This window comes from Brachyhypopomus gauderio, chromosome 5 (genome assembly GCF_052324685.1).
Source record: "Brachyhypopomus gauderio isolate BG-103 chromosome 5, BGAUD_0.2, whole genome shotgun sequence".
Taxonomy (NCBI): Eukaryota; Metazoa; Chordata; class Actinopteri; order Gymnotiformes; family Hypopomidae; genus Brachyhypopomus; species Brachyhypopomus gauderio.
In genome coordinates, this window is record NC_135215.1 from 9,240,579 (window position 1) to 9,259,675 (window position 19,097).

Sequence of the window (19,097 nt, forward strand, 5' to 3'; positions counted from 1 at the left end):
TCCATTTTAAAGAATACATCTGTACCGAGGAAGAAAGGACACAAACCATCTTGCTGTTTCTTCCTCGGGACAGAGGCCATTCCGCTTGTTTACTGCACAGCGCTGCCGCGCGTGTTCACAAGGGCCGCGCGGCGGAGGACCTTGTCTGATTACCAATGAAAGCGCAGGTAAAATGGTTTGCGTCGCACCAGGTTCAAAGTCCATGGCGAACGCAATGAGGGATGAGAAATAAATAGACGCGCTGACATGTTAAAAGCCTGGCGCACAAAAGGACGCGAACCACGAGCCGCGAGGAAGCCGCGGAGACGGTTAACACGAGTCAGGATGGCGAGAAACAAAAAGCACCGAGAGAAAGGAGGGAGGGAAACGCAGCACATAATAAAAGACAGGAAATGCAGTGTTTTAGCGCAACAAAACTCATTTGCGGAGTAGCTGGGGACTTGAAAACAATTATCATCTTCCGTCTTCTGTAGCCGTGTCTCTCGCTTTTGTGAAGCCTCTTTGTTTTTCTCAAGGACATATTAATTATTTTAGATGAGGCCGATTTTCATGCGTGGAATAAAGTGTGTCTTTTTGTCCAGCAGATCATCCAGACTCTGATGGTTCCCCTGCATCTGAAGGAAAAGCAAACACATTTGAAAGAACTTAATGAGAGCGTTTGTTCTAATTCGTTAAGCATTTATTTCTATGTTTGTTTGTTTGGTGTTTTACATAATCTCTATATTTTGGTCACTTTTTGGTAGTTTACTTCTGTGTCATTTGAACTAGGTACGCTGTTATTCATAGGAGGGATGCAACGCAAAACAGTAGAAAGATGAAGGATAAACATTTTAGAAATATATGGTTACATGTGCTTGTCATGGCAACAGAGTATCCAAGGCCAACAGGCGTCAGGAAAAAATATTAAGGGTGGAAGTGTAATTATATTGGTAATATCACACTGTCGTATGTTTCTAGTTGTGAATAGAGAAACGACACATACCCGTGCACGCGCATTTACACACGGGCCTAAGGCGGAAACCACCTGAATTCCACATTAAACTGCGCACCGAATTCTACGGCCAGTTTCCTCCCGAGAACACGGTACTGCATTACATCCGGTACCCGCGCGCACTCCCGGAGAACCGAGCCCAGTCGTCGCCCTGGTTACAGGTCAAACGATGCTGCCTCTCGCCCCTACGTTCATGACACATGTAAAACAACCACAGCTCCAGTTTTGTCAAATATGTCCATTTTTGAAATACATACAAAAATATTTATATAGAGAAAGACGCGATAAGAAGACAGTGTCACTATAGAGAATATTTAGCATATTTGATAAAATCTGGACATAATGGGAGATGAATACTGCATATGGGAGTATATGTTATATATACCTACATATATTTTGTTAAAGAGTCATTTTATCAAATAAGAGATGTAAGAAATGCAAGTGCTGGTTTGCACAAATAAAAGGTACACTGCTGAAGTTATACATTTAAGTTGAAGATAAAATTATGCAATATTGTGTATATGTCTATTTCTCTTTCATTTCTATATTTGTTGTTTTATGTCTAATAATTTCCATATTTTAATATTATTATTTTTCTATTCAACACTCCACATGAAATCAAAGTTGCTGTTTATTTTCTATGTATTTTTTTTCTTTTACCTTGAAAGTAAACTATAAAGATCAGGAACTCACCTTGGTCTTGCTGCCATAGCTCTACTCAAATTCAACACACATATATCTAAGTTCTTTAACTGCAAACCTCGTGTTTAGCCTACAGACTCTCTGAAGCGGCGCCAGGGTGTGTGTGTCTTCCCTCTCCACAAATACCGGGAAGATGTCCTAGTGTACAACAAATACCATGGATGGCGCGCTGCTGCCATCTGATGGTCTTTTGGGGCATTGCCGTGTGCTTCTTTTCCTGTTTATAAACTTCAGTATCTTGTCAGCCATTAAATCAATTATAATTAACCAATAATAAATCTAGAAATAATCAATAAAGCCGTAGTTAACATGTAAAAAACATTCAGGTCCATTTAAAAAGTAGAAATTGTAAAAGTAAAATATGCTAAGAATTTAAAGGCTTGAGAGCTTATTTTTCACTGCTCTCTCTCTCTGTGCGCGTGTGTGTATATATGACGTTAGCAAGTAACCGGGTCAGGTTGCCTCATTAGCTTCGTCGCCACAGCGCAAACACTGCCAGCACTTTAACTCGTGCCTGAAGAGCTTCAACACGGTCATAGCAAAAAGTAAGGGAGACTTGCTACAAAAAAGTAAGACCGTACTGAAATCTTTTCAGTAATATTTTTGGCGAATTCATTCCTCCAGAGTTCAGTGTCATCACACACGGCCCCGTGGCCTTGACAGTCTGACCAGCTGTAACACCGCGCGCCCGTTGCTCGTGGATTCAAAGCAGGGAGTGATAATAATGTTCACTCTGTCGTCCTTCCTGCAACAGTAGTCTATGACTAAAGCAGGCGCTGCTTTGCGCCAAGAAAAAAAGCGCCGAGATTAGCCAGCCTGCGAGTTAAGTGTCGAACAGAGGCTCGTTTGATCTCGGAGGATTGAGGGATGTAAAACGTTCAAACCCGACAATCCCTTTGTGATGACAGCATGCTTTTTTCTCAGTATACTTATAATACCGCCACACTGACACACAAACATCGTTCTCCGCTGCCTTGTGCGTTATCCTGAACCGACAGCTGGTTGTATTGTCGCGCTACCGGTAATCTCAGGGAATATCTTTATCCGCGGCGTTATGAACAGCTGTTCGCATTGTGTAAGCGTTGTTTATCGGATTCCAGATCTTTAGCGCTTCAGTCCGGGGCTTTCATCCCGGCCATTACTGTGCCTGGTGTTCATGGTGGTAAATCTGCGCTGGAACGGGTCCACGTGTGCACAAGATCCGCGAGCCCACGGCAGCCAGATGTTTTCCAGCGCGCGCCTCTTTGATTTGTACTTGTGTGAGGAATTGGTGCGGGAACTATAACTACACCTGTTTAATGGCGACCCGTGCAGTGAACAGCTGATCGCAAGCTTCTTGGCACTCAAAAACAAAAACAACAAATAGCCTACCGTCACTAAAATGGGTTTCACTCTGGGGACCCATGTTTTGGAGTATGTTGCAGATACCGTGTTATGAACGGTGGGAACTCCGCGGTTCTTTTGGATCGTTCGTTGCTTTCAGCCCCGGGAGCACCGCAAAGATAATTCAAAGATCAAACGTACTGCTGAGTGCCCAAGCAACAAACAGGCCGTGTTGTTGTTGTTCGGGGACCGTAGTGTAACTATGACTTTACGTTTTACTTGGTTAATGGCATTTTGACAGAGAAGCAATGTTATGGAATAAACTATCCAGACAGATTTGCCAGCACTGTACCTTGGCGTGAATAAGGAACATGCGATGTTAGAAAAGCAGAGTTAAGGTAAAGCTTGACTGCAGTCTACGGCCATGTGGCAATAGCGGACATGCGGGATGGGATGGGAGTCTCCGCGCGGCTCCCAGCTGCGAGGCTGCACGCGGGTTTCGTCTGCATGAAGCTACCCGAGAACCGCCTCCAGGTGCACGCGCGCTCTGGGCAGGACACACGACGTTCCAGATCAATACGATCACAGAATAATAGCAAATAAAATAGCCTATATGGAGACTGTGTTTATGCTTACTGGAAGGGTAGAGCTCATGTGTAATGTGCTCACATGCAAGCATTCAATTACTTTGCTATTTTTGTTTACTTTTTTATCTTTTATGCCTTGAAATGTTTCTGCATTTATTCCAGAGGTCTAAATAATTTTTACAAAACCAAAAAAGTTTCATCTTTGGTTCATACGGTACGCAAATTATCACTAACTACACTTTCTACTAAACAATGAAAAGCTTAATGAGGTTACAGTGAAATAAAACCAGAGCGAGCAAGCTGTGTACAATTACCCCAAATATAAATATCGCCCCTTGTTTAAAGAGCCATTAATCAGATAAAAATAGAGTGAAGGAGTCTTTTGTGATTAACGAGGTGTGACGTGCGCTAATTACTGTTTCCTCCGCTCGTAATTAGGTTGGCACGTCTAATCAAGATGAATGGACGCCGTGACCCGCTTCGGTTCCCGCGCGCAGCGTTGTTACGCGCCGTTTGCTTCGCGCGCGCCATTGCGACTCCAGCGGCGTGTGCGTCTTCATTCCACCGACCGCGTTAACGCGACCTTGCGTCCACGAGCCCGGGATGCGCGCGGTTTATTACACATTAAGCACAGCAACAATCGTCATATCCATTAACCCCAGTCTCTTTAAGCACCTGTTGTGCACCTTTCAGCAGGTTTGTTCTAGATTAGAGGCACAACTCTGAGTCTCCGTGGGTTGTAGCTGATCCCACGCGAGGCTCTAACCCACCTACTGCCAAGCGATGTTCCGGTTTATATCATCCCATGGGTGTGGGAGAGGGACAGAGAGAGAAGCGCAAATATTATTATTTTTGTATTTGAATATAATTATTTAAGACAAAATTGGCTGCAATTTGACCTTTGTGAAATTGATATATATTGAGGCGTGAATAAAATATATTGAATTTTGCAGTGAATCTCGGTGTACAGCGCTAGAGGGGCTCAGCTAATTCAATTAGAGACAGCGCTGCGACGCCGCCGTAATTATTCCCCTTCGTAAAACACTTATCAGCAAAACAAGACGAGGGCATGAATTGTCCGTTTTACCAGTAGAATTACTCTAGTTTGTGAATAATTCGGGCAGGACATTAATTATAAAAGTGGGTGCTGTATGAAAACTAGATTTTTCTTTTACATTAATATTGCAACCTTATCGTTTTTCAATCACTTCCGACGCACTGTGTGGAACGAGGCAGGCCTCCTGCGCCGTCAGTAGACAGAAAAAAACAGGATACATTAGACTTTTACTTTTATTCAGAAGATGTAAATACAGAAACTAAAATGCAACCCCATATCCCACATTTTCATCATTTTGCAGGTAACTAATGTTATTTGACAGTATTTCATAAAAAAATGGAAACTCACATTTGTACAGTTAACAAGACACAAGCAAAGATATTACATTTATCTTAAGATGTACATATACACACATACTACATGGTAGTGGAGGCTGGCAGGGGGTATTTCCTGTACAAAGTGTCTGTCAGGAGTATTGCATCAGTTTCAACAGACTACCCAACATCCCAACAGCACTAGAGAGATATACAGAGACGTCTGTCCAGCTATTCACACCAACCTTCTTGCTTCCAAGTGATTTCAGAGAACATATGCATTTGTTTTAGAGCATATATCTGCACTACTTAAAAAAGACACATGATTACAAACCTGATCAAGTTCTGATGTCTAAGAAACATGTAGCTGTGTGGTCTGTATATTTGCAAACAGATCTGTACAAACCTGGTGGTCTGTACGTTAACAAATAGGTCTGTATAAACTTGGTGGTCTGTACATTTACAAACAGGTCTGTATAAACCTGATGGTCTACATTTACAAACAGGTCTATCTACCTGGTGGTCTGTATATTTGCAAGCAGGTCTGTATCTACCTGTTAGTCTGTACATTTTTAAACAGGTTTGTATAAACCTGGTGGCCTGTACATTTATAAACAGGCCTGTGTCTACCTGGTGGTCTGTACATTAAGAAACAGATCTGTATCTACTTGGTGGTCTGTATATTTGCAAACAGGTCTGTATCTACCTGGTGATCTGTACATTTGCAAACAGGTCTGTATCTACCTGGTGGTCTGTACATTTGCAAACAGGTCTGTATCTACCTGGTGGTCTGTACATTTGCAAACAGGTCTGTATCTACCTGGTGGTCTGTACATTTACAAACAGGTCTGTATCTACCTGGTGGTCTGTACATTTACAAACAGGTCTGTATCTACCTGGTGGTCTGTACATTTACAAACAGGTCTGTGTCTACCTGGTGGTCTGTACATTTACACACAGGTCTGTGTCTACCTGGTGGTCTGTACATTTACAAACAGGTCTATGTAGAGAGATCTGGGATTCACAGTATCTATAAGTACACCACAGCCAGTTGTGAAGATGGTAAAGAAATAATTAGGGAAGTGAGGAGCTTGGCAATGGTCTCTAAGACCAAGAAATAAAAAGATCCAATTTTTGAATTGGACCAAAAAAAAAGAATGAAAAAGAAACTCTCAAATCACGAATTCGATCCAGATAGCATTTGTTTTAGTGCAAGACAGGTCTTAGAGATGCTGTAAATTGATTTTAAAGTTCTAACATCTGCCAGATTTCACCAACAAAGAACTAAATCCCACCCCGTATTTCAAATCTTTCACCAAAGCCACTCCTACCAGAGACACACACTAGTCCCACTCTGAGTTGCTAAGTATACGATTAGTGTCTGGATTGTGTTCAAATGTTTAGATGCTAACTAACCGTAAATCCCAGGACAATCACAGACATTTCACCATAGCTATTACTAAAATGTCTGCCATCAGAATGTAAATAGTTGACTTTAAATGTTTACTTTAATATACTTTAAAAAGTCACTTACAGCATCTTTAATTCGAGGCCAGTGCGTTTGCTTTTCGGAGCAGTATTAGGATCAATATTTGTCCATGATCTCAAAATCCCTCGACTGCTACACAACAGTCCTGCTGCATCTAAGCTGGTTCTGGTTGTGGGCTCCTGGTTAAGGCCAAACGACTACACGGGTGCAAGGAGCCATACACCAATACTTCACAACAAACGTGCAAACAAACCTGTACAAACTGCTCAGATCGGCGTAAAAGTAATCATACAATGTGCATTATTACACAAAAAGCCTTAGCACTTTGGTGCAGATTTCATCCCCAAGATGACAGCGGTGCGCACGTAAAAAAAAAATCCCTATTTCTACTCTAAGCAACTGAACGGAACAGTTTCTGAAATGACACAGTTTCACTTTGTGAACATGTAATGTGGTTTCACAGTGACAGGAAATGGTATTCGGAAACAAAAATTTAAGAAAAGCCACCCAGGTGGTATTTCAGCTACAGCTGTGCAGATCACCGTAAAACTGAGTAGTTTGGGGGGGGGGGGGGGGGGGGGGGGGGGGGGGTAGCTTGGTCTCTGATCTGACCGATGGTCCCAGTCCTTTCTACCATTCAGAGTCAAGCAAGGACTGGAAATGAAAGACCACCAGCCTGTACTCTTTAGCAGAGCAGCTACCAGCAAGAACCCTTGTGTATGGTGTACTTCATAGTTTAGTGGTGCTGTCAGGTCCCATACAGTCGTAAACCAAGGACACTGCCAGTCCCAGCTTGTCCACATAACTAAAAGAGGAGGAGACGCTGGACAGAGATTCATTTGTGTGTTTCCTAGAATAATGTGTTCAGTCTGGTAAGTGCAGCATTAAATCTGCAGACAGAACAGTTTGGTTGGTACTGCCCATGTCCACCAGAGGGAGCCATTCTCTGGAGAGTAGCACAAATAATGAGATGAAAGATTATTCTGGAAGGTTCAGCGCCGTGACCTCTGGTTTCATCTTGAAGTATTGGTTAAAGCGAAGAACTGCATATCTTTAAAAAGAAACAAATAAATGTTACTACATTAAAGTAAAATATTTGCTTAACTGCAAATAATAATATACTTGTTTAGAGATGTTCTTACCCCAAGAAATCAAAGTCAATTGTAGAATACTGAGCCTGAATCAAAGCCCACAGGGCCCAGAAGAAATGGGATGCCTAGAGTGTGTGTGAGAGAGAGAGAGAGAGAGAGATAGAGAAAAAAGAAAGGGCATGTGTGCGTGTGAGAGAGAAAAGAAAGAGGAGTGTGTGTGTGTGTGTGTGTGTGAGAGAGAGAGAGAGAGAGAAGGAGAGGGAGATCAAGTTAAAGGCTACAACAAACCAGCATTGTTAAGTGAAGCACGTGTCTGCTCCTCCCACTACTGTATCTGTTAAGTGTTGTCGCTGATGGAGCAGAGTGAACTAATCATTTCCTGCGAGTGTGAACGCTGAACGCAGTGTGTATCTACCTGCAGGTGACGCTGTTCATTCACTCTGCTGGTGTTCAACTAACCTGCTTTTCATTTTCGCCGCAATCTCATTAGTTTTCCTCTTCATGAAGGAAACACAAAGTCCCATTACATTTCTTAGAAAGCAAAAGGGCGAGACCAAGGCTCAACAGACATGTGAAACACACACACGCAGACACACGTGTGTGTGTGTGTGTGTGTGTGAGCGCATGTTTGTGCATGCATGCCCATCAGCACGTAGGCACATACACACAGCCAAGAGCGTTTGTACAGTTTACCTCAAAGTGTTTGAAGCGTGTGATCTCAGACAGACCTGTGTTGTCATGTCAAAACTATGCCAGTGCTCCTGCATAGTTCCTGTTCATGTCAGTTCAGACACTGTAATTTACTGTAATTTAAAGATTCCTCCAGGCGAGCAAGGGCGGGGCAAAGGGCAGCCTCTGGCACCGCCTACAGTCCTTTCGCCATGGTTACAACATCAAAGGCTGCTGAATGGGAATGCTCACCAGGGCAAAGCGGTTGACCTGCACGTAGAGCACCTCCACCTCCCTGTCAGACACCTGGGTGCTCTGCTCTTTATAGTCCTTATACGCCTCCAGATAGGCCCTGAGCCACTGCTGCTGCAGCCCCCGCCCCGGGTACAGGCTGTAGTCCACCTCGTTCAGACCTGTCAGTCAAAAACAAAGCCACACCCACCGGAGCATCAGAACCATCTTTTGAAGAGCCACCTCAACGCGCACGAGGCCAATTACAACCGCGTGAGATCTGCCCCTCTACATACCCTTCCGTGAAATTACCTGCAAATTCATTGAAGTGGTTCCCAATGTCATAGGCTTGATAATTGTATCCAGCATATTCGTAGTCAATGAATTTGACATTTCCTGGGGAGGGCAAACAAATGAAGGGGTATTTAGAAGATGACATGGGTGTGTGGTCTCATCCCTTCCTAAACCCTACACATCAAAGTTACGCATTAGCAAACCAACACTGAAACTACCTGGGCATACAGCTGAGCTCTAAAATCACTAGTCCCGTGGGACAGGTAGTCGGAGTAAGGGTTTGTGTTCTGAAAAGAGAAACGCAAGTGAGCACGTCTCAGTACCAGATGCAGGTCCAGACACTCAGACATGCGCATGCACAGAGGGACTATGACAGGCTAAAGGTCATGACCTGCAAGCATGTGTTGAGAAATCCAAATTTTCATGATAGTGGTGAGTTTTAGATAATTTACCCCCAGCCACCCCTCCCTCCCCTTTTGAAAATATTGCAACTTGCAATGAACTGTGGACTCAGAGCCAAGAGAACCAGGCGTTGACTAGATTCCCACGCCTTTACGAACCCAGAAGAGCCAAGAAGAAGATGACTAGAACTGCAACCTCTTAGCAGCCTCCAGGAATAATGTTAACTAGCAACACATCAAGCAAAAAAACAAAACAAAAAAAAACAACAAACAAGAAATAAATAGCTAAAAGGCTATTAGAAGGCATGTTAAAAGGTATGTTAACATAAAAAGATTAGAAAAATATGTAAATGGAGAGAATGTTGCACATCAATGTTAGTGTTAATGTAATAATGTTAAAGCAAGCATAACCATGAGATGTGTTAAAAGGAGAGTGTAGCGATGCAGAAGAAAAAAAAACCCAAAAGAAGCAGTGGGAGGAAAATAACACCACCCCCTAGTGGCTGAGCAAAGAAACTACGTCAGGACTGTTAGTCTGGTGAGGAAACAGAGTTCAAAATACAAACCCTTACTCCTTCATTACAGTATATTTATTAAGAAGTCTGCTAATTGTAATGTTTCAGAACTGTTTCTTTGGCTAAATGTGCACCTGCGGCGAGTAAGTGAGATGCCTGTATGTGCACCTGAGCTAACCCTGCAGTCTAATTCTACAGCTTTACCATGTGTTTAAAAAAAAAAAAACTCAGTGACAGTAGACAGAAGTGTTGGTCTACAGAAAAAGACACGTGAGATGGTTACCGGGCCCGTTGGCGTCCTAGCTGGACACACAGAACTGCTCCAGTCAGTGGCTATAGGCCTGTGCAGCAGATGAAGAGATTTGGGGCAAACTCACATCTGTCACAGAACACACACAGCTTCACTGCAGAGGGGCCTCTGCCACTGCCCCTTTAAGAGACTCAAGGACCGAGCGCCTTCCTCCCCACCCCTGACACGCCCCCCCACCACACTGCCTCCCCATTGGTCCAGGAGAGTACCAGTGAGACAATGGCTTCGAGTCCTTATGCAAACGACGTGGTAATCTTGCACAGGTGGAACCTCACTGCTACACAAAAAGCTCCTGACTGACAGAAAGAAAGAATAAAAACACAAAAGCTTCGTGTTGCGCAACTCACTCTTCTCTCTCTCGCGCTCTCTCTCTCTCTGTCTGTCTGTCTTTTTCCCTCTCTTCCTCTCTGTGGTGAGGAGAGTGTCGAGTGAAAAAGACAGTATTCATGTTAACCCCCCCCCTCCCCCCCACACTGCAGGGTTAATGTTAGCTGGAGGTGGTTTTGCACGCATAGTCAGTGTCACCATCTTCCTCCGTATGAAAGCCTGTCTGTGAGAGCAGCCACGCGCAAGTACACACTCTTACGCGCAAGTACACACTCTTACACGCAACGCGGCCCACGATGCACCGCGCGCTCGCCTCCCAAGAGCCACTGCTGCGCCAGCAAGCAGACGGCTCGGTTACTGCTCACAGGTTCATGAACACAGAAAGGCAAACACAGCATCACACAAAAACAACATCAACATTCCTGAAGGCACCAAGAGCTTACATGTGCTGCTTTAAACACTCACTCACACACACACACACACACACACACACACACACACACACACACACACACACACACACACACACACACACACACACACACACACACACACACCCAAAAGAAAGAAGAAAAAAAAAACAGCTTTTGGCAGCAAATCTCCCAGACCCTTAGAAGAAATGATTGGGGGGAAACAAGACCCTTTAATAGGGTGTTTAACGATGATCACAAGTGAAGAAAAGTAAAAACCAGGCCTACCTCCAGCAGGACAAGGGGGTGGGGAGGGGCGTGGTCATATGAGGGGCGTGGTGTGTGAGGGGGTGTGGTCAATAGAGGGGCGTGGTGTGTGAGGGGGTGGGGAGGGGACTGGGACTCACCTCCCGCTGGGTTGTAGATGATGTTTTTACACAGCAGGTCGTTGTGACAGAGCACGACAGGCGATGCCAGCTGGGAGAGATTCTGCTGCAACCACAACAGCTCCTCCTGCAGGTGGGGGAGAGTAGGCACCTCCCTGCTGAGCCTGATGTCCCACACACACACACACACACACACACACACACAGCAGTTTAAAAAATATCAATGCAAATCTCACACTCAGGTGTGCAGGCCCTAGTCCCTCACACTCAGGTGTGCAGGCCCTAGTCCCTCACACTCAGGTGTGCAGGCCCTAGTCCCTCACACTCAGGTGTGCAGGCCCTAGTCCCTCACACTCAGGCGTGCAGGCCCTAGTCCCTCACACTCAGGTGTACAGGCCCTAGTCCCTCACACTCAGGCGTGCAGGCCCTAGTCCCTCACACTCAGGCGTGCAGGCCCTAGTCCCTCACACTCAGGTGTACAGGCCCTAGTCCCTCACACTCAGGCGTGCAGGCCCTAGTCCCTCACACTCAGGCGTGCAGGCCCTAGTCCCTCACACTCAGGTGTACAGGCCCTAGTCCCTCACACTCAGGTGTGCAGGCCCTAGTCCCTCTCACTCAGGTGTGCAGGCCCTAGTCCCTCACACTCAGGTGTGCAGGCCCTAGTCCCTCACACTCAGGCGTGCAGGCCCTAGTCCCTCACACTCAGGTGTGCAGGCCCTAGTCCCTCACACTCAGGTGTGCAGGCCCTAGTCCCTCACACTCAGGTGTACAGGCCCTAGTCCCTCACACTCAGGTGTGCAGGCCCTAGTCCCTCACACTCAGGTGTGCAGGCCCTAGTCCCTCACACTCAGGTGTACAGGCCCTAGTCCCTCACACTCAGGCGTGCAGGCCCTAGTCCCTCACACTCAGGTGTACAGGCCCTAGTCCCTCACACTCAGGTGTACAGGCCCTAGTCCCTCACACTCAGGCGTGCAGGCCCTAGTCCCTCACACTCAGGTGTGCAGGCCCTAGTCCCTCACACTCAGGCGTGCAGGCCCTAGTCCCTCACACTCAGGCGTGCAGGCCCTAGTCCCTCACACTCAGGTGTACAGGCCCTAGTCCCTCACACTCAGGTGTGCAGGCCCTAGTCCCTCACACTCAGGTGTACAGGCCCTAGTCCCTCACACTCCAGTGTCTAGCATGTCACGTTTGCATCCGCATGTGTCACGTAGTACCTAATATCTCACTCAGATCACTCGTTTACTGAAACACATTCCTAAAGACAAAAGACGTGGGTGTGACACAAATGTTGTTTACGTTTCTCAGGACCGGTTTGTCTGAATGCATCCGCAGGTTTGGTTAGGCAGGCCTCCATAACAGCCAATCAGATCAACGTCACGCCTCCTCTTTACAAAACAAGTGTCAAGTGGAGACACCGCACAGCCAAACAGCAGCAACACAAACACAAACACTGATGGACAAGGCAGACGTACTCGTCAAGGAAACGCAGTTGCCATAGCAAAATGGGAAGATGTGGATTAAAACAAACATGGAACCTCTTCCATTGTGAGAACAAGAAAACAATAATTACTAACAAAAGTGGGAACATGTGGAGTATTATTACTCTCATTAGTATTGTTCAGTGTGAAAAGAACAAGTATTTAAGTTGGTCATATTTAAATATTAATGACTAACTTTTTTCAATAATTTAATGTGTAATGACAACAACTGTAGATAGAAACATTCACAACAGAATGGTTTTTCCTTACAAAAACATAACTAAATGTGAAGTAATGGGAGATATTATTGGGGGTGGGGGGAACTATGTGCTGCTCTGGTGTTTGTGTGAGGAGCAGGTCTGGGACACGACCCACAGCACCAGTTAAAACTCAAAGATCACACCCCACCCACCTCGTCACAGGCAAGATACACAAAACTCACAACAGGTGATCCACGAGATCACCTGTTGTGAGTTTTGTGTAGCTTGCCTGTGGTAATGTGAGGAGATCAAGGTCACAAATTCCAAGATCACAAAGATCACAACATCAGGGCGTTAGACTCCCAGAGAGCACGTGTACAGTCATGCAGATAAACACATCGGTTGCTCTGGATTAGAGCCACTGCAAGTATACACACCAACTCAAACAGGAACACCACCAGTCACAAGACTCGCAGGCTGCTTCCAACCGGATCTCACCTCTGGTTCTTGACTGGATCCTCGAAGTGGGCGGGGACAAGGGAGAAGAACCTGCCCATCTTCAGCCACAGGTCCGACTGTGGCACCCAGCCGTTGTGGGCGTGGATGGCGTGGTACTTCGCCAGTTGTCGTGCAATCAGCCTGGTGCAAAAAACAAAAAAAGGCCAATAAAACACATGAGCTAAAAAGGTCTCCGTGTTCTAGGGTCTAGTGATGGTTACTATGGTTACGTTAACACATGGGCAGCCTTTTGTTTGGTTTTTACTTTTTTTTTTCTCTTCATTTTTTAAATGCCCTAAAGGCTTTCAGTTCTCTCCACAAGCCTGGCAGGAAGGGAACAGGATCCGTGATCCGGGGCCTGCAAGGTTTAGTGTGAGCACAAGAATCGTGTTGCAAAGGAGGTTGTACCTTCAGCTCACAGGAAATTAACACAACATCTTCATGAGCCCAGAGCTCTCTGGGAAATCAGACACCCAAGTGGCAGGCCTGCTTCTGAACCAGCCCAGGCTGGTAGGCTGCGGTTCAGGGCCGTGTTGTGCGGTTCAGGGCCGTGTTGTGCGGTTCAGGGCCGTGTTCGTTCTTTACCTGAATATGGAAGGACTACGGATGTGCTCAGTCTCCAGGGTCATGCCCTCCAGGAACTCGTAGCAGAGGCCGTTGTTGAAGGTGCAGTAGAGTCGTGGAGCACAGCGGTGGGCCTGGAGAACCAGGAAGCTCTTCACTTCGTTCTCGCGGTCCACAAATAACTCGGTCTTGTTGCCGTATATACGCACCAGGACCACATCCTGCAGGACACTGCCCTCGTAGCAGCCAATCAGCTTGTTGGTAATGCCATCTGTGAACGTCTGCAGAGACAGGAAGAAACCCCAGAGACTGGTCAAGCTCACTGAACTAGTTTGGAGCTGTAACCAGCAAGCTAGATAATCATCTATAGCACTGGTGTGACTCTTCAACTTAATAAACATTACTGCTGATAAAGGTTTATTTTTTATGAGCCAGTATGATACTAAATATCTTATTGACATTAGCTGATACGAAAAAGTACCATTGTGGGTTTTAGAAGCAAAATAAGATAAATAAATAAGAAGGCAGACATGCTGGACATAATCTATCATTTTGACTGATGAAAGTAGAACGTCTCTACTCAAGAACAAGAGTGAGGACATCAAACACACGGCTCATGAAACTAAGACTGAACACAAAGACACTGTGTATGTGCACACACGCACACACACACATACTTGAACTACCTTTACCCCAACACAAACGCTGGCACTATGGATCAACTGAAGTTCAAGAATCACAATAAGAACACACACACACACACACACACACGTACGCACATGCATTAACAGAAATAAAAATTATCAGCATATGCTTCATCAGCAAAGCTACTCAAAGTCTTGTTTGGATTCAGGAAAAGAAAAAAAACTTAATTCCTCAGAAGCCTTGGGCCACTGAAGACCTGATAACAGCAAAGTTCTTCTGCACACACACACACACACACACACACACACACACACCAAACCTCCTCACACACACAGCTCAGCTCGTTTTCATCACTCTCCTTCACTGAGGAAGATGGCCTCATGTGCACCTGCCTAGTCTCATTTTGTTACTATGTTTTAGGTACGGAGAGGTTTTGTGTTTATATGATCTTGGCCTTGTGAACTTTGGCGTGTGTGGTTGGTCTAGTGAAGTGAGTAGCAATCCTGCCATCCCTGAGGGGGGACAGGGCTTCAAACCCCGTTTGGGCAAGTGTTCTAGAGTGTTCCGATAAGAGTTCTTGGACAAGACACACAAGCTCTGGATAAGTGTGCCAAATGCATAAAAGGTAAAAACCTTTTAAACAGCATCAGATGCAAATTCATGTTTTTCATTTGCTCAACAGGAGACGAAAGATGTTTTAATTCAGGCATCACATTCAGTGTCATATGATTCTGGTCCTGAGAAAGAACAGCGGTGTGCTCTGATATCTGCCCAGCCTTTTTAATATCTAATTTCGTACCAGACTGTGACTAACAGCTTTTCTTGGGACATTCTGAATTCAAATGTCCAAACTTAATGTTTTGGTGCTTTAGATGGAGTCCTTGAACTTCTTACAAAGTGTAGTTTGGTTAGTGGGCTCTAGATAGCTATCTTTCAAATATTACGTGCCTCTGAACAAGAAGCATTTGTCAGTCCACAAAGAAAGGTATGAAACATATTGTGTCAAAGCTGAATGAGTGAACATGTATCATGTTGCCTTAAAAGGGGAAAGAAACAGCACTATCTTCTTCAGGTTGAAGTCATGCTAGTTAATCAACTCTCCCACATTTAATGATTGATGGAGTTCTGACTGATGAGTGGCAGCTATTAAACGCTACTCTATCACTACTCTTTTTTTATTCTTTATTTCTTTGTAGCCACTTGTATGGATTAAGGTGACGTAAAGAAAGTACTTCTCACTTTTTGAACTCACAAACTAACATTAAAACAGCTGGGGGTTGTTAGAGAGGATTTCTTGTTGGGACAAACTACTAAGCACAATGAAGGAACAAGGTTTTCAGAGGGGGTTTTTAACTCTTAACTTGATTCCTTTCAGCAGCAGTTTGGAGGTTACAGTTTTCTCTTTCTCTCTCCCTCTCTCTCTCTCTCTCTCTCTCTCTCTCTCACACACACACCCATACACACACACACACTATTTAGGATTCATCCCTACATCCTTCCAGTAAGGAAGGGTAGGAGGGCTAAGAGGCTGTATTCCATCAGGTCAAGGCCAGGTGATATCATCTATCAAAGGCTAGACGATAACTTCCTTAGCTTCCCTAGACTCCTGTGTGTGTGTGTGTGTGTGTGTGTGTGTGTGTGTGTGTGTGTGTGTGTGTGCATGTATGAGAGTGCATAAAGATTTGGCCATAAAACAAAGAACACTTATGAATGGATGGATTAACACTGCAAAGCAACATTCCTCAATACGTGTACTAATACCACTCAGCCAAACAATGCTGAACTAATGCCAGCCAAGTGTAACCAATGACAAAGGTGACACAAACACTTCAGTGATCTGAAGTGCCATTCAGTGCTCCCTTGTGGACATGTCTGCTAAACGTGCAAGAGAAAACAGGTCCATCAATCTTTTAAAAAGTAAATAAATAAACCAATTGGATGTTGTTCTTTTAAACAGCTGTAGTCAGGACCCAACACCATATCTTAGCATTAACATACTAGGAATCATCCACCCTATCACCACAGCTGTCTACAACCAGCATACACTAGGGGGCGCCATTTAGGCCATTCCATTCACTTCTATTCACTCCAAAATGGGACCATAGGGCTCGTGTTTGGAATCCACCTCTGCCACAAAGGGGCGTGATGCGCTTAGTCAGGGTCACATGCTCACACTGCCATCTCCTGTACAGCAGATCCAAACGATCATTCCTGCTCCGATCGGACTGTTCATGGTTGATGAAAAAGAGAGATTGTCAAGAATTTTCCTTTTGACCCAGTCAGTAGACTTGGGTGTGTCCCAGGTGCCCCACATTGATTTAACCATAAGCAAAAAACCAGATCTATAAAAGACACGCCCCCTTAGTCCATTATGTATGCAGAGATTACACCCCACCTTCTTAAACAAGGAAACAAATCTTAATGCAAACTATTCAAAACATCCTTGACTGAGACTAGGGAGAAATACTAGCTAGTAATGCAAACTAATAAATTGCTCATTTGTTGATTATAAAAGTGAATTCAATAACTAAAAAACTAATAATTTTAACTAATTACTAACTGAATTGTATTTGCACAAGTTTGACTGTATAAATCTCTATTTCAGAATGAATTAAACTGGCCAGGGTGCACTGAATACCAATTATTTTTTCTCTAAAACTGTGCTCTCATGTCTGGTTTGAAGATGAAGTCAGTAGTACTTATGCTGAATTTAAGCAGAATGATACTCAAGATTAATTTAGGCAGGGAACTGCTTTACATGAACAGGCACTTCATGATTTAGTAGATATGCAAAAAAGCCCAGTGACATGAGGAGAAAACCTCTAACCCCAGCTGAAGAGAACCTGCCGGACTGGAGGGGCAGGTCTGGGTTTCTTTTAGATAAATACGACAGTCTATTGTTACTTTGACCATCCTTGCAAGGATGCTTGTCATTCAAATAAAAGGGAAATAAGTTTGTCCTTGAAAGCATTATGAATCATTATATATTTTGGGGGATTTTTTTTAATTCTGAATACAATAATCATTTATCTCTGAGTAATAAGATATCTATTATGTTGTAATACATTTAAGTTAGGTAACTTTTAGATATTAGAAAGTACATTTAGTTAGTTCCAGTAGTTTTCAAAACACATCTAGTCTATACTGCTATCAGAACATGTTTTAAGTTAGCTTTTTACAATAACAGCTAATATGTACAATAACATCTAAAAACATAACAGTTTTTCACATATTTGAGACAATTCTCTTAGAGCCATGACTGAAGAGCCGCGCACCCTCAGGCACGCGCATTTAGGCCGTGTTATCGCGTGTTCACGCCACTTCCCACTCCTAACATTTCGTGTTCGTTTCATCTCGTCGTTTTATTTGCGGTCGTCTCCGAGCACAACTGCAGCATGCTGCGTTCATCCAGCACCAGAACCAGCTTCACGTGTAACCACTCCTACACCGATCGCTGTGATATTAGAGGAAAGTAGACCGCCGACCTCCTAACTGGCAATTCGACGAATATAGGAAACATGAACTTCCTACGAGCCCCTGCGTGGAGAACAGCGCTCATATGTGGCCGTAGCGCCCACACGTCAGATGCGTGTCGGCCCATATTCGGTCCAGGTGTTCGGAACCGAGCGGAGCGCCACGCAGCATGCGGCGCTGCCGCGGCGGGTGGGAGCGCTGGTTCTGCGCTGGTTCTGGTTCACCAGCAGGGCATTTGCACACTGGTGACGCAGCTATCTGGTGACTCCGAACTGGCCCAAACGCGCCCGGCGGCGTTTATATAACCAGCGTCAAACGGGCCGGACGGACACTGTGGTTTATTCGCGGTACCGGTGCGAGGATCAGTTGAGTTCACGTCGATAAACCGCGAGAGAATTACCTTCATTTTGACCTCTGCTGGTTTCCAGTCGGGTCTGATCTGCTGGATCAGCTCCAGCGCTCCGGGTCTGTAGTCGTGCTCGTCCACCGTGACGTTCAACTTCGGAACCACCGGGGCGCCGTCGGGGACGTGGATGTAGTTGGCCATCTGAACGCTTGTGGGCTCGGTGAGGAGACACTTGTGCCGAAGATTTCCGCGACTGCGATCTTGTGCTGTGGCGTGCGAGTTTGAGGCAGTGGAGTTGTACTGCAGCGCGGCTACGCCTCCTCATCCACCACCTCCTCCACCTCCTGCTGTAGGAGACCGCGCGGTGCACGCCGGGACTTATGACTCATTCATTTGCGATAGAGTTTTTTGGTTTACGAAGTAATTATATTTAGCTGGCGCGAATTTACTTTTCCCACTGTAGCAGTCTGTTTACGGGTTATGGATTGCCAGGTTACGGTTAATTTTAATATAGATGAAGGTTAATAGGTTATGCATATGAACATGTAGTTTGAATCTTAAAAAAAGTAACGAGTTTTACATATATAATGTATTCAGTTTGTGGACAGATGTTTGATGTAGACTTTGGCGATGCTTCTGAATTTATTTTCAGTTCGATATTCAGAAATACTCAGTCAACACCGATACCGTTAACAGTTCGGCTATTATTATCACGAGTGTGTAAAATGTGTTCAGTTGTTATTAAGCCTGTTACCATAGCCAATAAACTATTTCTCATATCATCTGTAAATTTGG

At 44.8% G+C, this 19,097-nt stretch overlaps 1 protein-coding gene across 1 annotated transcript; it reads right to left on the reverse strand.

Moving 5' to 3' along the window:
* Window positions 1-4,875: 4,875 nt before the first annotated feature.
* Window positions 4,876-18,650, reverse strand: etnk1 (ethanolamine kinase 1). The gene is made up of 8 exons (XM_077005420.1): window positions 18,357-18,650; window positions 13,859-14,118; window positions 13,274-13,414; window positions 11,119-11,261; window positions 8,767-8,850; window positions 8,476-8,636; window positions 7,606-7,679; window positions 4,876-7,514 (listed from the first exon to the last, which is right to left on the reverse strand). The coding sequence occupies exons 1-8, from the start codon at window positions 18,501-18,503 to the stop codon at window positions 7,442-7,444; spliced, it is 1,083 nt and encodes a 360-aa protein (XP_076861535.1). The 5' UTR covers window positions 18,504-18,650; the 3' UTR covers window positions 4,876-7,441.
* Window positions 18,651-19,097: the final 447 nt, after the last annotated feature.